Source organism: Dendrobates tinctorius, unplaced genomic scaffold, assembly GCF_039654945.1.
Source record: "Dendrobates tinctorius isolate UK_male_01 unplaced genomic scaffold, ASM3965494v1 ptg000501l, whole genome shotgun sequence".
Lineage (NCBI taxonomy): Eukaryota > Metazoa > Chordata > Amphibia > Anura > Dendrobatidae > Dendrobates > Dendrobates tinctorius.
In genome coordinates, this window is record NW_027362160.1 from 495,503 (window position 1) to 516,419 (window position 20,917).

Below are 20,917 nucleotides of genomic sequence, written 5' to 3' on the forward strand. Positions count from 1 at the left end.
ATATGCTTGTGCCTACCTGGACGACATCGCCATCTACAGTGCGACATGGGAAAAGCATCTAAATCACCTAGAGACAGTATTGGACAGGATCCACCAGGCCGGAATCACCCTGAACCCACACAAGTGTCACGTGGGCAAAGCAGAGGTTCAGTATTTAGGGCATTGGGTGGGAAGTGGGAAACAGTGACCAGAGCCAGCCAAGATTGAGGCCATAGCCAAATGGCCCACCCCACGCACTAAAACCCGGTTCATGGCGCTTCTAGGGACAGCGGGGTATTACAGGAAATTTGTTCCCAATTACAGCAGCGTAGCCAAGCCCCTCACTGATCTGACCTGTAAGAACCAACCCCGCCAGGTAACCTGGACCCCAGAGTGTGAGGAAGCCTTCCGCCAACCAAAGGACGCCCTCACCAATACCCCTGTATTGGCCGCACCCGATCCAACTAAACGTTTCCTGGTTCACACAGACGCTTCTATGTTTGGATTGGGGGCAGTGCTGAGCCAAGTCGGGCCGGACGGCCAAGAACACCCGGTGGCTTACCTGAGTCGGAAACTACTGCCCCGTGAAGTAAGCTATGCGGCCATCGAGAAGGAGTGCCTGGCAGTAGTATGGGCACTCAAAAAGTTGCAACCATATTTGTATGGACGACAGTTTTCCCTCCTAACGGACCATAATCCCTGTTGTGAGTTCATTTTCCCCTTCACTACTGAGGCCCGAGGAACTCCCTCTTCTGGTGAAGAAAGGTAGTGAGCCTGATTGTCAAACACCTGGGGCTGATGATGATGACTGGCTGAGTGGAGTTAATGACTGGATATAAGGCTGCCGACGCCCTTCTGGCCTGCGGGTGACTTCTCTGTGGACTTCTAGGAAACCAGTCTGATTCCTGCTCATCTAAAGCTAAGATTTCTGCTTTGCCTTTTTGCATTAGTGTTTTGTTTTCCTTGCTTTTCTGGATTCTGCCATTCCCTGCTGGGGTGAGCTGAATCTCCTTTTGCCTGTTGCTCTGTCTTCAGAATATTCCTGAGTACTGACATAGCTTTTTTGAAGCCTAGCGTCTTCAGGGCCTTTTTTACTGTCAGTTTGTTGGCTCTTATTTTCATAGGGATTTTCACGGATTGCAGACAGCAGCCTTCCTGTCCTTTCCTATCTAAGCTAGCGTGGGCCCCATCTTTGCTCAGTCTATCTTTCTGTCTGTGTTAGTATTTTCATCTTGCATCACCGTCATTATATGTGGGGGGCTGCCTTTTGCTTTGGGGTCTGCTCTGGGGCAGTTTAGATTTCCCTTTCTGTCTTTAGGCTATGTAGTCCTCCGGCTGTGATCGAGGGGCCTAGGGCATCGTAGGAGCCCCCCACGGCTACTGCTAGTTGTGTTGATAGGTTCAGGGGTCTGCAATCCGATAGCTGCCAACTTCTCTGGTTTTCTGGACTTAGCTAGCATTTCTATTTTTGCCTCCTACGGTGACTATCATAAAAGAATCACCCGCCATACCGCAGATCCTAGGGTACTCAATAGCAGGAAAGAATTCTGAGATTGGTGCAGGAGCTGTTTTGTCCCAAAAGGATCCTGTAACATCTAAAATGAATCCCTGTGCTTTCTTTTCCCGAAAGTTCTCTCCATCTGAACGTAACTATGATGTGGGGAATCGGGAACTGTTAGTCATGAAATGGGCATTTGAGGAGTGGAGACATTGGTTGGAGGGAGCTAAGCATCAAGTCGTGGTCCTCACTGACCACAAGAATTTGATTTACCTAGAGTCGGCTAAGCGCTTGAACCCTAGACAGGCTAGGTGGGCCTTGTTTTTTACACGTTTTGATTTTGTGGTTTCTTTTCTTCCTGGAACTAAGAATGTCAAGGCTGACGCCCTCTCTAGGAACCAGGGGAAGAGTCTTGAGGAGATCATTTGCATATTCCCAGTGCCTTCTGGGATAAGTGAAGAGTCTCCGCGAGCTCAACGATCACTGGGTTTTGGCCGTTGCAGCTGAAAAGAGGAAATCGGAAAACCAGGGGAAGAGTCTTGAGGAGATCATTTGCATATTCCCAGTGCCTTCTGGGATAAGTGAAGAGTCTCCGCGAGCTCAACGATCACTGGGTTTTGGCCGTTGCAGCTGAAAAGAGGAAATCGGAAAACCAGGGGAAGAGTCTTGAGGAGATCATTTGCATATTCCCAGTGCCTTCTGGGATAAGTGAAGAGTCTCCGCGAGCTCAACGATCACTGGGTTTTGGCCGTTGCAGCTGAAAAGAGGAAATCGGAAAACCAGGGGAAGAGTCTTGAGGAGATCATTTGCATATTCCCAGTGCCTTCTGGGATAAGTGAAGAGTCTCCGCGAGCTCAACGATCACTGGGTTTTGGCCGTTGCAGCTGAAAAGAGGAAATCGGAAAACCAGGGGAAGAGTCTTGAGGAGATCATTTGCATATTCCCAGTGCCTTCTGGGATAAGTGAAGAGTCTCCGCGAGCTCAACGATCACTGGGTTTTGGCCGTTGCAGCTGAAAAGAGGAAATCGGAAAACCAGGGGAAGAGTCTTGAGGAGATCATTTGCATATTCCCAGTGCCTTCTGGGATAAGTGAAGAGTCTCCGCGAGCTCAACGATCACTGGGTTTTGGCCGTTGCAGCTGAAAAGAGGAAATCGGAAAACCAGGGGAAGAGTCTTGAGGAGATCATTTGCATATTCCCAGTGGGCTCATCTTTCATCGTTTTTAAGAAATCTCAAGATGGAAGAGGCCAGGAGCCATTTGGTGAGCTGCATTTCTTGCTACATGTTCACAGACTTACCAGTGGAAAAGCCAAACTTCACATGCCACAAATGCAAGCTTGTGTCCCTGTTGGAGGAAAAGTTGCAAAATCTCGAAGAGAGGTTAGCTACGTTGAAGATCATTAAGGAAGGTGAAGAGTTCTTGGACAGAGCAGAATTATCTCTTCATGTTACAGAAAGAGAAGAAATTCGAAGTGCACCTGAAGAAACAGAGGAATGGAGACATGTGACCCAGAGAAGCAGGAGGATCAGGAGGCAGTCAGCACCCATACTGCTCAGAAACCAGTACCAGGCTCTCACGCAGGAAAACAATGAAGAAATACATCAGGATAAGACTTTGCCAACAAGCAGCAACCTTGTACGCCTTCAGAGTCCTCCTGGATGGAGAAAGAAAAATGTTGTGAAGAAGAAACGGAGAGTGGTGGTCATGGGGGATTCCCTGTTGAGAGGAACTGAGGCCGCTATCTGCAGACCGGATATAACTTCAAGAGAAATGTGTTGTCTTCCAGGTGCAAAAATTAAAGATGTGTCTGACAGGATATCAGGACTCTTCAGACCTACAGATGACTACCCATTCCTGCTACTACATGTGGGGACAAATGACACTGCAAGAAACGACCTGGAAACCATCTGCAGAGACTTTGAAGACTTAGGCAAGAAAGTGAAAGAACTGGGAGCGCAGGTGGTCTTCTCTTCCATCCTCCCAGTGGATGGCCATGGAACAAGGAGGTGGAATAAGATTCTGCAGGTGAACAACTGGCTACGTCGATGGTGCCGTCAGCAACGATTTGGATTTCTGGATCACGGAGTGAACTACTTATACGATGGACTACTTACTAGAGATGGGGTGCACCTTACGAAGACTGGAAAGCATGTATTTGGAAGTCGCCTTGCTACACTTGTAAGGAGAGCTTTAAACTAGAACAACATGGGAAGGGAAGCAAAAGACCAGAAAAAGCCATACACCTGACAAATGCTACTGAGAACTCTGCTATTAGAAGTGGAAAGGAAGAACAAAGACGAAAGAATCTAATTAATAAAAATATTGGAGAAAGAGAAACCAATCACAAACTAAAATGTTTCTATACTAATGCACAAAGCATGGGCAACAAACAAGGAGAATTGGAACTACTAACACAGGAAAAGAAATATGATGTCATTGGAATCACTGAAACTTGGTGGGACATTACACATGATTGGAATACAAGACTAGAAGGATACAACTTATTTGCAAGAAACAGACTTGATAAACGAGGAGGGGGTGTCGCATTGTATGTTAGTAACGCGTATATCTGCACAGAGATTGAAGCTTCAGAGACTGGGAGTTCTGTGGAAACTGTTTGGGTAAGAATACAAGGACAGAACAATGGAAAGGACACCATTGTAGGCATTTACTACAGGCCGCCTGTGCAAGCTGAAGCTATGGATGAACTCTTTATGCATCAAATGGCCAAGTTCTCCAAAAAAATATGACATAGTTGTCATGGGAGATTTCAACTATCCAGACATTTGTTGGGAATCTCTCTCAGGCAAAACTAACAGGTCAAGGAAATTCTTATCCTCTCTTGCTGACAACTTTATCTTCCAAAAGGTAAGGGAGAAAACAAGGGGAACTGCTACCTTGGATCTAATCCTTATAAACAGGGAGGAAATGGTTGAGGAGGTAAAAGTGGCTGGGACCCTAGGAGGTAGCGACCATGCTATTTTAGAATTTTGGATAACTAGAGGCGGAAGACCTGTGAAGACTCAGACGTCAAGGTTAGATTTCAGAAAGGCAGATTTTAAGGGATTCAGAAAGAGAATTGGAGGGATCCAATGGCTGGATATCCTTAAAGACAAAAATGTCCAGGAAGGATGGGAAATCTTGAAAAATGAAATTCTCAAAGCACAGTTGTTAACAATTCCGAAAAGAGGGAAGAATAGGAAGCACTTAAGGAAACCAGGATGGATGAACACAGAACTTAAGCACATGCTAAAAAGGAAGAAAAAAATGTTTATAAAATGGAAAGAGGGAGGCATATCTAAAGAAGAATATAATGCTGTCTGCAGAACCTGCAGGGCACAAATCAGATTATCTAAAGCTGAAAATGAATTGAGGCTTGCAAGAGATGTCAAAAGCAATAATAAAGGATTTTGGGGATATGTCAAAAGTAAAAGAAAAGTCAAAGATGCTATAGGATTTTTACAGGATGAAAATGATGAATTGGTAAGACAGGATGTTGAGAAGGCTGAACTTTTAAATTCCTATTTTGCATCTGTTTTCTCTCAGAAAGGAAATGTAACATCAACTGTTATTCACTGTCCTATTAAGGGAATAGAAGAATCCAGGATATCTATAAACAGAAAGATAGTGAGGAAACACTTAGCTAGCCTAAATGAATTCAAGTCTCCAGGTCCAGATGAATTACACCCCAGAGTACTGAAGGAGATAGCAGAAGAAATTTTTGAACCCCTCTCTATAATCTTTGAAAATTCTTGGAGAACAGGAGAAGTGCCAGAAGACTGGAGAAGAGCAAATGTTGTTCCTATCTTCAAAAAGGGGAAGAAGGTGGACCCAGGTAACTATAGGCCGGTGAGTCTGACTTCTATACCAGGAAAGATCTTTGAACAAATTATTAAACAACATGTATGTCAATACCTGGATAAGAATGAAGTGATTAAACAGAGTCAGCATGGGTTTGTAACTAATAAGTCATGTCAGACTAACTTAATTTCCTTCTATGACGGTATCACTGATTGGGTGGATCAAGGAAATGCTGTAGATATAGTATATCTTGACTTCAGCAAAGCATTTGACAAAGTCTCTCATACAATCCTTATTGAAAAAATGATTAAGTATGGAATGGACAAGGCAACTGTTAGGTGGATTCATAACTGGCTTAGTGATCGGACCCAAAGAGTGGTCGTAAATGGCTGCACATCCAGTTGGAAGAATGTCTCAAGTGGGGTACCACAGGGCTCTGTCCTGGGCCCTGTATTGTTCAACATCTTTATCAACGATTTAGATGAAGGAATTGAGGGTAAACTGATTAAATTTGCTGATGACACAAAGCTAGGAGGGATAGCTAATACTAGAGAAGAGAGAGAGAGGATTCAAAAAGATTTAAATAAACTGGAGAAGTGGGCAGCAACTAACAGAATGGTTTTTAACAGGGAGAAATGCAAAGTACTACATCTGGGCAATAAAAATGGAAAAAGCATATATAGAATGGGAGGAATAGGGCTAAGTGACAGCACATGTGAAAAAGACTTGGGTATACTAATAGATCACAGACTGAATATGAGTCAACAGTGTGATGCAGCAGCAAAAAAGGCAAATGCAATTCTAGGATGTATTAACAGAAGCATACAGTCTAGATCACGTGAAGTCATTATTTCCCTCTACTCCTCTTTGGTCAGACCTCATCTGGAATATTGTGTCCAGTTTTGGGCACCACATTTTAAAAAAGACATCAACAAACTGGAGCAAGTTCAGAAAAGAGCGACCAGAATGGTGACCGGTCTGCAAACCCTGTCTTATGAGGAAAGGTTGCAGGATTTGGGAATGTTTAGTTTGCAAAAGAGAAGACTGAGAGGAGACTTAATAGCTGTCTACAAATATCTAAAGGGCTGTCACATTGTAGAAGGATCAACTTTATTCTCATTTGCACAAGGAAAGACTAGAAGCAATGGGATGAAACTGAATGGGAGGAGACACAGATTAGATATTAGAAAAAACTTTTTGACAGTTAGAGTGATCAATGAGTGGAACAGGCTGCCACGAGAAGTGGTGAGTTCTCCTTCAATGGAAGTCTTCAAACAGAGGCTGGACAGACATCTGACTGGGATGATTTAGCGAATCCTGCTTTGAGCAGGGGGTTGGACCAGATGGCCCAGGAGGTCCCTTCCAACTCTACGATTCTATGATTCTATGATTCTTTGCTGATTCTCCTGTGGTGACCAAGCCTGCTACCATCTTAGGCGAAGGGGTAGTTCTTTCTGCCATCTCGCCCGATTTGAGACGTGCTCTGGAAGAGTTCCAGGAGGACAAACCTGAGCGTTGTCCCAGTGGAAAGTTGTATGTTCCTGACCAGTGGATGAAGAGAGTGATGTCTGAAGTTCATTGCTCTGCTTTGGCTGGTCATCCAGGTATTTTTGGTACTAGAGATCTGGTGAGTCGGTCTTTTTGGTGGCCCTCCTTGTCTCGTGATGTCAGGAATTTTGTGCAGTCCTGTGGGACGTGCTCCCGGTCTAAATCGTGTTCTCGCTCTAGTGGGTTGTTGATGCCTTTGCCTGTCCCCAAGAGGCCATGGACCCATATTTCAATGGATTTCATCTCTGATATGCCTGTCTCTCAAAGGATGACTGTTATTTGGGTAATTTGTGATAGGTTCTTTAAGATGGTTCATCTTGTACCACTCCCTAAGTTGCTGTCTTCCTCTGAATTGGTGCCCTTGTTTTTACAACAGGTGGTTCGCTTGTACGGGATTCCTGAGAACATTGTATCTGACAGAGGAGTCCAGTTTGTGTCTAGATTTTGGAGAACTTTCTGTTCCAAGCTGGGAATTCAGTTGTCCTTCTCCTCTGCTTTTCACCCTCAGACCAATGGGCAGACAGAGAGAACAAACCAGACCTTGGAGTCATATTTGAGATGTTTTATTTCTGCTGATCAGGATGATTGGGTTTCATTTTTGCCCTTGGCCGAATTTGCTTTAAATAATAGAGCTAGTTCTGCCACTTTGATGTCTCCTTTTTTTTGTAACTTTGGGTTTCATCCTCGATTTTCTTCAGGGCAGGTGGAGCCCTCTGCCTGCCCAGGGGTTGACACTGTGGTGGAGAGAATGCACCAGATCTGGGACCAAGTGGTGGATAAGTTATCTCTCTCCCAGGAAAAGGCCCAGCGGTTTTCCAACCGACATAGGACCATTGGTCCCCAATTTAAGGTTGGTGATATGGTGTGGTTATCATCAAAAAATATTGCTATGAGGGTGGCTTCTCCTAAGTTTAAGCCTATATTTATTGGACCTTACAAGATTTTGGAGATTATTAATCCGGTCTCTTTTCGTTTGGCTCTTCCTGTCACATTTAAAATCCATAATGTGTTCCATAAATCTTTGTTGAAGAGGTTTGTTGAACCTGTTGTTCCGGGGGTTGCACCTCCAGACCCTGTATTGGTTGAAGGTAACATGGAATATGAGGTAGAGAAAGTACTGGATTCCCGTCTGGCTAGACGGAGACTCCAGTATTTGGTTAAGTGGAAGGGTTATGGTCAGGAGGATAATTCCTGGGTCTCTGCCTCTGATATTCATGCCAAAAGATTGGTGCGTGCCTTTCATCGGGCTCACCCTGATCGCCCTGGTGGCGTGGTTGAGGGTTCGGTGACCCCTCCTCAAGGGGGAGGTACTGTTGTGAGTTCATTTTCCCCTTCACTACTGACGCCCGAGGAACTCCCTCTTCTGGTGAAGAAAGGTTGTGAGCCTGATTGTCAAACACCTGGGGCTGATGATGATGACTGGCTGAGTGGAGTTAATGACTGGATATAAGGCTGCCGACGCCCTTCTGGCCTGCGGGTGATTTCTCTGTGGACTTCTAGGAAACCAGTCTGAGTCCTGCTCATCTAAAGCTAAGATTTCTGCTTTGCCTTTTTGCATTAGTGTTTTGTTTTCCTTGCTTTTCTGGATTCTGCCATTCCCTGCTGGGGTGAGCTGAATCTCCTTTTGCCTGTTGCTCTGTCTTCAGAATATTCCTGAGTACTGACATAGCTTTTTTGAAGCCTAGCGTCTTCAGGGCCTTTTTTACTGTCAGTTTGTTGGCTCTTATTTTCATAGGGATTTTCACGGATTGCAGACAGCAGCCTTCCTGTCCTTTCCTATCTAAGCTAGCGTGGGCCCCATCTTTGCTCAGTCTATCTTTCTGTCTGTGTTAGTATTTTCATCTTGCTTCACCGTCATTATATGTGGGGGGCTGCCTTTTGCTTTGGGGTCTGCTCTGGGGCAGTTTAGATTTCCCTTTCTGTCTTTAGGCTATGTAGTCCTCCGGCTGTGATCGAGGGGCCTAGGGCATCGTAGGAGCCCCCCACGGCTACTGCTAGTTGTGTTGATAGGTTCAGGGGTCTGCAATCCGATAGCTGCCAACTTCTCTGGTTTTCTGGACTTAGCTAGCATTTCTATTTTTGCCTCCTACGGTGACTCTATCATAACAAATCCCCTAGTCTGGCTTAATCGGGTCTCCGGAGACAACGCCAGATTGCTGTGGTGGAGTTTAGCCCTACAACCTCTGGACTTCACCATCCACCACAGACCCGGCAAACAAAACGGTAACGCTGATGGACTAAGTCGACAAACGGAACTTGTACCAACCCCATAAACTTCGGTCATCCCCAAACCGATCCGTTAAGGATCAGACTGTGCATGCCGATCGCGTCGCTGAAAAGGGTAGCCGTGTTACGGAACCACTCAGCACCCAGAATATGTTGTGCAGTTATATGTATGTATAATAGGTTCCATTGGAGATGCATGTCCCTAATGCATCAGCCCACAGGCTGATCCCAGCCGCCCCCCACCTTTGTAATTCCCACAGTAAATATCGTCAGGCTCCGGCCACCTGCGGCTATTGTAATGTATGTCTGGCCTGCCGCTTTTCTATTGGCCTGCCCTCTGTATCTGTGTGATATATTCTGTGTCCTGTGAGTAAAGTGTTGTCAGACTGGAAATACGTGGAGAAGTAGTGATCTTTTATATGCGCCCATGTAATCAAGGAATTCCAGCCAGCGTCCTTCATTCAGACTCCAGTCAAAGCAGAGCGGACCTCCGGAAACACGGGGTGGGACTGAAAGAGGTACTCGAGATAAGAAGACCCCGTTACACCCTCCAATGAAGGATCCTCAAGTAACTCCCTCTTAAATTCATCTGGGGTGGCCCAAGAAATGTGTCTGGCTATGGGAATACGTGTAGGGCTGGGATGTCTTACCTGGGCCTCCTCTGAATGTGATTCCGCCTCCGCAGCTCAAGCTTGTCTCCGGGTGGTCACAGGATATGTCTCAGCCAGAGGGGCAACCGAGAATGCAGACAACATGGGCCCCAAGTCATTTCCCAGCAAGACGTCTGCAGGCAAATCCTCCATCAAGTCGACCTCAACAAGGCCATCCCCGACTCCCCAGTTCAGGTGAATCCAAGCAGTGGGCAGTCGATGTATAGCTCCCCCTGCTACACGGACTGCCACTGTCCGGTCCGTCTTCTTTTGGTCCCGGACGAAATGAGGCTTCACAATGGTCAAAGTTGCTCCGGAATCTCTTAGTCCCTGCATACATTTCCCATTAACCCACACGACCTGTCGATGTTGTTGTCGATTATCTGCCCGGGCTGCCTGCACGGGGTCTACTTCATGCAGCACTTCCTCCATCTTTTCCATCCCTTGGTTAGTCGTAGCCCCCAATGCCGGGTCAGCTTCACCTTGGTAGCAGTGTACAGCAGCCCGGCTGAAGGTAGCTGTTCCCGCCTTTGGCCACTGGGTATGCTGAGTCCGGTTGGGACATTGTGTTTGCAGGTGGCCCAGCTGACGGCAGATGTGGCATCGCGCCCCAGGGGGACTGTGGTAGGCCGGGTTTCTAGCTGGTCCCACTACAATCTTTGGTGGTTTGGGGCCCTCCAGGTCCTTGGGCGGGCTCCTAGTAACCATCTTTGATCCGGACAACTGAGGCCTCCTGGCATCATGATGTTCATCGGCCAGATGAGCGGCTTCCTCAAGAGTCGTTGGCCGCCTGTCCCGAAAGCCATTCCTGTGTCTCGGGGTTTAGTCCATTAAAGAATCGTTCTAACAGGAAGAGCTGGAGGACGTCCTCCTTAGTGGTTGCTTGACTCCCTTGTACCCACTGTAGCAGTGACCGCTGTGTGACGGGGTATGCGACAGAACAAGAAGGGACAACAAGCCGAGGGACGATCCAATGAGATTTATTAAGGCAGGGAGCATACAACATCAAATATCCATAATGTCCTTGGAGTCCATGAGAAGTCCACAATAAGTCCACACAATGGAAACAAATCCGGGCTCCTCACGATAGTCCTTGTGCCAGATGCGATAACAATAATCCTTGCAATAGTCCACAGGATTCCACACAATCCCACGGACGTCACGAGCTGGCCTCAACTCAGTTCGTGACTCCTTCACGTCTGCACTCAAATCACAACTGATCTTAAACCAAGAATGTATTGTCAGGGCTCCTAGGATCAGCCCATCTGAAGGGGGGTAGGGGTTACACCTACTATTCAATGGTTTGGTCCATCAGAAGATTCTAGAAATGTAAGGGCTCCACTTAGTCTACAGGATGTGTATTGTAGATTATCTTCTGCTTAGGAAAACAATAGCCAAAGTTCCATTTAGCTGTTGACACAAGCCTAAATTAGATTATGGTCCAGGTACATCACAAGACATTGCAAAGTATTGGGGGAAGGAGACATGGTTAATTTACAGCAAATACAACCAGAGAAAAGTTAAATGACATATTATCCAAAATACAGGACAGGGCAAAACTACAAATCATGACAATCCCTTCCCCTCCCAATTTGTGTACATACTAGGGACCTCTACAGGTCGCTTGTTAAGTACACACAGGCATGGCTGACCAGACTCAGGGCTCCTCCTGCCTGGACAGTCCATCTGCATTTTGATGTTGGCTGCCTCTTCTATACTGTATGGTAAAGTTATAGGGCTGCAGAGTCAGGCTCCATCGTAGTAAGTGTCCATTGTCCCCAGAGACTCGGTTCAGCCAGGTGAGGGGATTGTGATCAGTAATGACAGTGAATTCTCGTCCATACAGATACGGCCTTAGTTTCCTAAGGGCCCACACTACAGCCAGACATTCTTTTTCAACAGTTACATAGGCCACTTCTCGGTCCAGCAGTTTCCTGCTAAGGTAGGCGATGGGGTGTTCATCCCCAGCTGCATTCACCTGGCTGAGTACAGCTCCCAGTCCATAAGCAGAGGCGTCCGTCTGCACAATGAATCTCCTCTTGTAGTCTGGAGCAGCCAGAACAGGGTCACAGACCAGAGCGTCCTTCAGCTGGTTAAAAGCCTCATCACAGGCTGGAGTCCAGATCACCAGCCGGGGCATCGTTTTCTTGGTCAGGTCGGTAAGAGGCTTGGCCACAGTGCTGAAGTGAGAAACAAATTTTCGGTAATAACTGGCAGTGCCCAAAAAAGCCATAACTTGTTTCTTAGTTTGGGGTACAGGCCAGTCTCTAATAGCCTGGATTTTGGCAGGTTCAGGACGGAGCTTCCTTCCTCCTACTCTATGCCCTAGGTACTGGACTTCACCCATCCACAGTTGGCATTTATCGGGTCGAATGGTTAGGCCGGCTGCAAGAATCAGGTAAAGAATAATGGCTACTTGATTCAGATGTTCCTCCCACGTCTGGCTGAAGATGGCAATATCATCCAAGTAGGCACAAGCAAAGTCACCACATCCCCGGAGGATCTGGTCCACCATTCTCTGGAAGGTTGCCGGGGCATTCTTCATTCCAAAAGGCATGCTTAGAAATTCATACAGACCAAAGGGGGTTATAAAAGCGGACCGTTCTCTCCCTTCTTCCGTGAGAGGGATTTGCCAGTATCCCTTACTGAGATCCAAGGTAGTGACATATCGGGACCCAGCTAGTCGGTCTAGAAGTTCGTCAATACGGGGCATTGGGTAAGGATCGCTGACGGTATGGTCGTTTAGTCGTCGATAGTCCACACAAAATCGAGTACTCCCATCCTTCTTGGGTACTAACACCACAGGAGAGGCCCAAGGGCTATGGGATGCCTGGATTACCCCAAGCTGTAACATCTCCTCCAGTTCGTGCTGCATGGTGTTTCGATCAGATTCAGGTACCCGGTAAGGAGCCTGTTGTATGGGACGGATACCCTGAGTGTCCACATGATGTTGGGTGACGGTGGTTCGACCTGGTTGGGATGAGAAAGCAGCCCGTCTCTGTTGAAGCACTCCCAGCATCTGGTTTTTCTGCAAGGAATCCAGGTGATCTCCCAGAGGGAACCTGTTCCACAGTGGATGGGCTCTCGCTGCTTCCACGAAATCAGGTAGGGACTCCTCATCCTCTTGACCGTCTTCTGAAGCTAGCCGACAGCTTGCTATCATTGGAAGGTTCCGGTCATGGTACTCCTTAATCATATTCACATGGACAGTCTTTTGTCTTAGCCCCTGATCATCTAAAGCAAGAAGATAATTGGTAGCATTTAGTTTTCTGAGAACCCGGAAGGGACCCTCCCATGTTGTCTGCAGTTTATTCTGCCGATGGGGAACAATCATTAAGACCTGTTGTCCTTTTACAAACTCCCGATAGCGTGCTTTACGGTCATACCATGCCTTCTGTCTGGTTTGAGCCATACGCACATGACTCTGGGCTAAACTAGCGAGTTGAGCCAGGGTTTCTCGCAGCTTTAGGACATAAGGGACAACAGGGGCTCCTGTGTCTTCTACTTGTCCCTCCCAATATTCTTTTAGCAGGGTTAAGGGTCCTCGGACCTTTCTTCCATAGAGTAGTTCAAAGGGAGAAAACCCGGTGGACTCCTGGGGAACTTCCCGATAGGCAAACAAGAGATGGGGTAGGTACTTCTCCCAGTTTGAATCTCTGTCAGTGAAGGCCCTCAGAATATTCTTCAGAGTGCCATTGAATCGTTCACAAAGTCCATTTGTTTGGGGATGATACGGGGTCGTTCGGATCGCTCGTACTCCACAGGTGCGCCACAGACACTGGACCAGCTCTGACATGAACTGGGAGCCTTGGTCTGACAAGATCTCACTGGGGAATCCTACTCTGGTGAAAATGGTAACCAGGGCCTCGGCCACCTTGTGTGACGGACTCAGCTCCTGCTGAGCCCATTTTTTGAGTGGACCCTCTGGGTCGTGGCACCCACCCACCGAGGGCGAGCTGACCTTGTGAGAATCCACCCCCTATACAGGGAGTGTCAGGGGCAAGACCAAGGGGGTGAGCCACCACGACTGCTGGGACCAGACGGCCGGCTCAGGGGGACACTATGGGAGTGTCTGACGACCAGAGACAAGCAGGAAACAAGACAAGAGGTAAGTGCAAGGTATCTTCATTAAGATCTTCAGGATCACATTCAGTGCAAAAGTGAAAACAAGCAAAACATGCAAAGTGCGTGCGTGGGCACGCCAAGGTCCATAGCATGGTACGTGCCAGGTGGCACGCCTAGGTACAGGTAAAGGCACAATGGCATCGGATTCCGGACCGCTGGCGACGATTGACATGATCAAGGCATCAGGCTGCGGACATCAGCTCCGGACATCAGGCCGCAGTCATCCAGCTTACGATCTCTGGCAGCGATCGGCAGGTTCCGGGCATCCGGCAGGCAAACCAGGGTTCAGGCAAGGAGGCACGACAGATATCCAGGCATGGTGCGTGTTAGGGAACACGCCAAGGTCCAAGGCTAGTTGCAAGACAAGGTGCGTGTGTAGGGGACACGCCAGGGTTCAAGGCTAGGTGCGGGTGTAGGGGACACGCCAGGGTTCAAGGACAGGTGCGTGTGTAGGGGACACGCCAGGATTCACAAGACAAGACAGGGTGCATGTGTAGAGACACGCCAAAGCACAAGGTACAAGACAGAGTGCGTGTGTAGAGACACGCCAAAGCACAAGGTACAAGACAGAGTGCGTGTATAGAGACACGCCAAGGCACAAGGTTCAAGACAGAGTGCGTGTATAGAGACACGCCAAGGCACAAGGTTCAAGACAGAGTGCGTGTATAGAGACACGCCAAGGCACAAGGTTCAAGACAGAGTGCGTGTGTAGAGACACGCCAAGGTACAAGACAGTGCGTGTGTAGAGACACGCCAAGGCACAAGGTTCAAGACAGAGTGCGTGTATAGAGACACGCCAAGGTCAGGGTTCAAGGCAGGGTGCGTGCTAGCAGCCACACCAGGGTTCAAGGCAGGGTGCGTGCTAGGAGCCACGCCAGGGTTCAGAGCAGGACGCGTGCTAGGAGCCACGCGGGACGCACACCTCACTGGTCAGTGCACACGGCTGTAACGCCAGCACGAGGCACGACCTTGGCACAGGAGGCGGGCAAAGGAACCTTCGTGCTAGGAGCCAGGTTCAGGGCAGGGTGCGTGCTAGGAGCCACGCCAGGTTCAGGGCAGGGTGCGTGCTAGGAGCCACGCCAGGGTTAAAGGCAGGGTGCATGCTAGGAGCCACGCCAAGGTTCAAGGAAGGGCTGCGTGCTAGGAGCAACGCAGGAGGCACGCCACATTGGCCAGTTCACACGGCTGTACACAAACACGAGGCACTTACCACGGCACAGGAGACGGCCAAGGGGAACCCACGCCGGGGTTCAGGAACAAGGCAAGACTAGGCAAGAAACAATGCAAAGAAACAAGGCAAGGAACATAGGCACAAACAGAGCCAGGACAGAGCGAGAACAGAGTCTAGCAGCGGAGCGTAGGCAGAAGCCCAGAGCCGGGCCAAGGGAAGACCTTGGGACTAGACATGGAAATGTGCAAGAGAGCACCAGAGGACAGAGTTCGGAAAATCAGGCAGAAACGAGAACATGAGAAGTACTACAAGGCTCAGAATAGCAAAGCCCAGACATGGCAAAACAGGTAGGACAGAGAACAGAGGAAGGACTACAAGTCAAAGAATAGCTAAGGCGAGACATAGCAAAACAGACTAAGACAGAGAACAGCAGAAGGACTACAAGGCAAAGCAAGGCAAAGACAAACATGGCACGAGAGACAACACAAGGCATGGCACAAGACAAGAGACGGAATACGAGCACAGAGCGTGTGCAGAGAAGCACTACAGAGCAAAGTGCAAGGGCACAGAATAGAGGGAGCGACCCACAGACCAAGCAGCCACGTAGGGAAGCAACACAATACTCAGGCCCTCAGCAAAGGAAGGGGTGGTCTGCTATAGGACATATCACCTCCTCTTCTGGGTCAGGACCAGGGAAGAATTTCCTAGTTCAGATGCTCCAGGATCACAGAGCGCAGTCACATGATCAGGGTTTCAGACATGACGAGATGATCACCGAACCAGACAGTGCAGGATCCTAGGAAAGGTCACATGATCAGAGTTTTAGACATGACGAGATGATTGCAGAACCAGACAGTGCAGGATCCTAGGAAACGTCACATGATCAGGGATTCTAGACATGACGGGAAGATCACAGAAGGCAAAGCAGAAACGCAGGCATCTTGCAGCTCAGCAGACATGAGGTGAGTGTGCACACTGCTCTAGGGAACATGCAGGAGAGCAGACAGAAGGTGCGCATGCACACCGCTCCAGGGGTTCATGAGGCAAAACAGACATGGCGGACATGACGGACGTGACACCTTGGCTGCAGAAATACTTGACAAGGCCACAGCTTCTGGATATCGGGTGGCATAGTCCACAACAGTGAGGATGTACTGCTTTCCAGATTTACTTGGTTTAGCCAGAGGTCCAATGATATCGACAGCTACTCTTTGAAAGGGTTCTTCTATTATAGGGAGCGGTTGCAGGGGTGCCTTTGGGTGATCTCCGGGTCGCCCTCTACGCTGACATATGTCGCAAGTTCGGCAGAAATGCGCTACGGCTTGGGAAATCCCAGGCCAATAGAAAGATTGAGTCAATCGTCTCTCAGTGCGGGTTTTGCCATGATGGCCAGCAGTAGGAATGTCATGAGCAAGGTGTAATAGGGGAATTCTGTATTTCTGAGGAACAATCAGCTGTTTGCTATAAGTCCAGGGCTTATCTAAGGAGTCAGCATTGGTAACTCGATACAGAAGTCCATTTTCTCTGATAATTCTTTCCCCGTTCTCCCCCAACTGCCCTATCTCAGCTCGAGCTCTAAAACTAGCTAGGGTGGGGTCAGTATCTACCTCTTGTCTAAACTGAACTTTATCCCAAGTAACACTCACATTGTCCTCACACGAAGAATCACTCACCGGCTGTGACGGCAGTTCTGGTGGCCTCATTTCCATGGATGGGTTGTACACGTCCACATTAGCTGCTCTCTTGGCTTGACTTCTGGTTACCGCAGCGACAAAGTGGCAATGAAGATTTCCCTCATCATTTCCTAGAAGAACGTCTGCAGGGACTGAATCCATCTCTTCTCCTGGTGAGGGTGTCTGTAGATAATGAACAGGCAAAGGCGGTCTGTAGCTGTCCTGCCTCCGAACACCTGGACATTGGAATTGCAGATGCCCAGGCTGCCCACTTCTATAACATCTGCGCTCTGGGATTCTTCCTCCACGTCGTAGTCCCGAAGGTGGAGCAGGAGTAATGCGAGGCACAGTCACACGAAGGTCACCATGAGTTGATGGTCTAGTGGGATGGTGAATATTGGAGGCCGAAGGACCAGGGGCCGCCAACGTTGGGGGGCTGGTAGTTTTTTTTCTCACTGAGTAGTAGTTTTTTCCACTGAGGCTTGATGGTGAGAGCCTCATCAGCTAGAGCTGCAGCTTCCTCCACAGTGGCTGGTCTCCTTTCACGCACCCATTCCCGGATCTCAGCAGGGCACTTGAAGTAAAACTGCTCTTTTAGGATGACTTTGAGGAAGGTCTCCCAAGTTAAGGCCTCCTCTCCCTCCAGCCAGCGATGACATATTTGTTTGAGTCTGTGGGCATACATCTTGAAGGACACTTCCTCATCACAGGCTAAAGTACGGAACTGGGTCCTGTAAGTGTCTGGGGTCACAGCATAATGTTCTAGAATAGTCTGTTTAATCTCCGCATACTCACAGTTCCACCGAGGGTCCATAGCTCTATAGGCTGCATCAGCTCCACCCTCTAAGAGCCCCACCAGATGTCGCACTCGCTCCCTTTCCGGGACTTCCATTAATCGACACTGATGCTCAAAGTCCTGGAAGAAGCCCTCAATGTCACCTGAAGCCTCATTAAACGGCTTGAAGTCTTTGCGGGACACTCTGGGGAGTTCCCTCATGGTGGATGCTGGGGTTACAGTCTGTCTGGAGCTTCTAGCTGCTTCCACAGCGAGCTGCCTCTCCAGCAATGCCCTCTCTTGAGCTCTATGAATGGCCTCCCTCTTATCTTCTATGGTAGCCTCTTCTCCCAGCAATGCTAACTCCTCCTCGTACCACACAACACACTGACTTTTTTGGGTATTTACCTTCGGCTGCAGTCTTTCCTCCATTTGCTGTGGGGATCCTTCCTCAGCGTCATCTTGCAGGCGAACTGCTTCCAAAGCCTCAATCAGCTGCTCCTTGGAGAGTCCCTTGTAGCTGACTCCCAGTTCACGGGCCTTTGTTTGTAGGTTCACCGCAGTCCAGTTCTTGTACTCTGCGGTGCTGGTTCCAGATGTTGATGGGCCGTTCTCCTCCATTCCTTCTGCTCTGATCCCTCTGCTGCCACCAGTTTGTGACGGGGTATACAACAGAGCAAGAAGGGACAACAGGCCGAGGGACGATCCAACAAGATTTATTAAGGCAGGGAGCATACATCAAATATCTATAATGTCCTTGGAGTCCATGAGAAGTCCACAATAAGTCCACACAATGGAAACAAATCCGGGCACCTCACGATAGTCCTTGTGCCAGATACGATAACAATAATCCTTGCAATAGTCCACAGGATTCCACACGGACGTCACAAGCTGGCCTCAACTCAGTTCGTGACTCTTTCCACATGCACACTCAAATCACAACCGATCTTAAAGAAGAATGTATTGTCAGGGCTCCTGGGAACAGCCCATCTGAAGGGGGGGTAGGGGTCACACCTACTATTCAATGGTTTGGTCCATCAGAAGATTCTAGAAATGTAAGGGCTCCACTGAGTCTACAGGATGTGTATTGTAGGTTATCTTCTGCTTAGGAAAACAATAGCCACAGTTCCACTAGCTGTTGACACAAGCCTAAATTAGATTATGGTCCAGGTACATCACAAGACATTGCAAAGTATTGGGGGAAGGAGACATGGTTAATTTACAGCAAATACAACCAGAGGAAAGTTAAATGACATATTATACAAAATACAGGACAGGGCAAAACTACAAATCATGACACGCCGTAATTTACAGGCCCATTCAACGTGGGTATCGGTTACGCGTTTTATAAGTCCGCGGAACTTTTGGCGGTAAGCCTCTGGTGTCAGCGCATACCGGGCCAAGATCACTTCTTTGATCCGCTCATAGTCCATACAGTCCTCATCAGGTACCGTGCGATAGGCGTCCGCTGCCCGGCCTGTCAGCTTGCTGGCCAGAATCTGAACCCGTTCCTCCGGCTTCACTTGATGAAGGGCACAATGCCACTCAAAGTCCTGCAGAAAGCCATCAATGTCTTCCTCTGCCTCCCCCAACTGTCGGAAGGCATTATACTGGAACTTTTTGTGGCTTACTGTTGAAGGTACCTGGTCGAAGGCCAGAGCTCCCCCTGCTCGCTGGCTCTCCTCTCTCCGCTCTGCCATCTCCATCTTGGCCATCTCCACTTTGGTCCGCTCTGCCATCTCCATCTTGGCTAGCTCTATCCTGGTCCGCTCAGCCATCGTTTCCTTCAGATCTGTACGCACATCAGCCATCACCTCTCGTATGATCTCTACTGCAGGGTTTAGGCCATAGAACGCCAGTCTGTTCTTTACCTCCCTCTGGAATTCGGTCTCCTCCACGTTCACATTGGGGGGCGCTGCACTGTCGTGTTCCACGATGGCTGCTATCAATTCCGCTTTTGTTTTGTTGCTGGCGATCAACTCTCGGGCTTCCACCAGATCTTTTAATGTAGTCCTCTTTAACTTCTGGTAGTTATTTTCCATTCATTCCTTCTGTAGAAGTGGTATCAAATCCCGCTGTCTGCCACCAGTGTAACGGGGTCTACCAAGCTGGGGTACCTCTTTCAGTAACACCCCGTGTTTCCGGAGGTCCGCTTTGCGTTGGCTGGAGTCTGAATGAATGACACTGGCTGTAATTCCTTGGTTACATGGGCGCATATAAAAGATCACTGCTTCTCCATGTATTTCCTATCTGACAACACTATACTCACAGGACACAGAATATATCACACAGATACAGAGGGCCAGCCAATAGAAAAGCGGCAGGCCAGACATGCATTACAAAAGCCGCAGGTGGCCGGAGCCTGCCGATGTTTAAGGTGGGAATTACAAAGGTGGGGGGGAGGGCGGACAAAAGGGGAATATTGTGTCCCCTCTGCCCAGGGGCGCAGCCTGTGAACTGATGCATTAGGGACATGCATCTCACATAGAACCTATTATACATACATATAACTGCACAACATATTCTGGGTGCTGAGTGGTTCTGTTACAGTCGGTATCTCGGTGTGTCTGTGTCTCGGTCTGTCTGTGTCGGTATCTCGGTGTGTCGGTATCTCGGTGTGTCTGTGTCTCGGTATGTTGGTATCTCGGTGTGTCGGTGTCTCGGTCTGTCGGTGTCTCGGTGTCATCTCGGTGTGGCGGTGTCATCTCGGTGTGGCGGTGTGGCAGTATCTCGGTGTCTTGGTGTGTTGGTGTCTCGGTATCTCGGAGTGTCGGTGTGTCTGTGTCTTGGTGTGGTGGTGTCTCGGTGTGGTGTGTCTGTGTCTCGGTGTCTGTGTCTCGGTGTGGTGGTGTCTCGGTGTGTCTGGTTGTGTCTCAGTGTGTGTGTGTCTCGGTGTATCTGTGTATCTCGGTGTGTCTGTGTCTCGGTGTGTCTGGGTGTCTCGGTATCTCGGTGTGTGTATCTCGGTGTGTCTGTGTCTCGGTGTGTCTGGGTGTCTCGGTATCTCGGTGTGTGTATCTCGGTGTGTCTGTGTCTCGGTGTGTCTGGGTGTCGGTGTCTCGGTGTGTCTGGGTGTCGGTGTCTCGGGGTGTCTGGGTGTGTCTGGGTGTCTCGGGGTGTCTGGGTGTGTCTGGGTGTCTCGGTGTGTCTGGGTGTCTCGGTGTCTCGGTGTGGTGGTTGGGCTTCTCCTCAGGTGTCAGTCCTCTTCTCTCTCGAGGCGGAGTCTCCTGCTGCGCCCTTTTGGGGCCCCGTCCTGGCAATGGGTGGAGTAGTGCTGCACCAATCACAGCAGAGGGGCGGAGCTGAGGCCATGTGAGCGCCGCGCGGCACTTCAGACTGACAGTCTCCGCCGGCGGGAGCAGCAGCGCGGACAACCGGGAGGTGAGAGCGGCGAGACCCGGGGACGAGACTGACCGCGGGACAGAGGGAGGGGGGGGCTGTGCTGCTCACCGGCTCCGGGCCCCGGGTCC

The 20,917-nt window shown here is 49.0% G+C and overlaps 1 protein-coding gene across 3 annotated transcripts in view; it reads left to right on the forward strand.

The window, feature by feature from the left end:
- The first annotated feature begins 15,875 nt into the window (after nucleotides 1–15,875).
- SLC29A1 (solute carrier family 29 member 1 (Augustine blood group)) overlaps nucleotides 15,876–20,917 on the forward strand; it is a 48,925-nt gene continuing 43,883 nt past the window's right edge. Inside the window, exon 1 of one of the 3 annotated variants that reach the window (XM_073564910.1) lies at nucleotides 15,876–15,961. In XM_073564910.1, coding sequence (XP_073421011.1) covers nucleotides 15,879–15,961 — 83 coding nt within the window. In that variant the 5' untranslated portion in view covers nucleotides 15,876–15,878. Of the gene's footprint in view, nucleotides 15,962–20,726; nucleotides 20,829–20,917 lie in introns of those variants that run through there. The other 2 variants (XM_073564913.1, XM_073564912.1) reach the window with 2 other exon arrangements.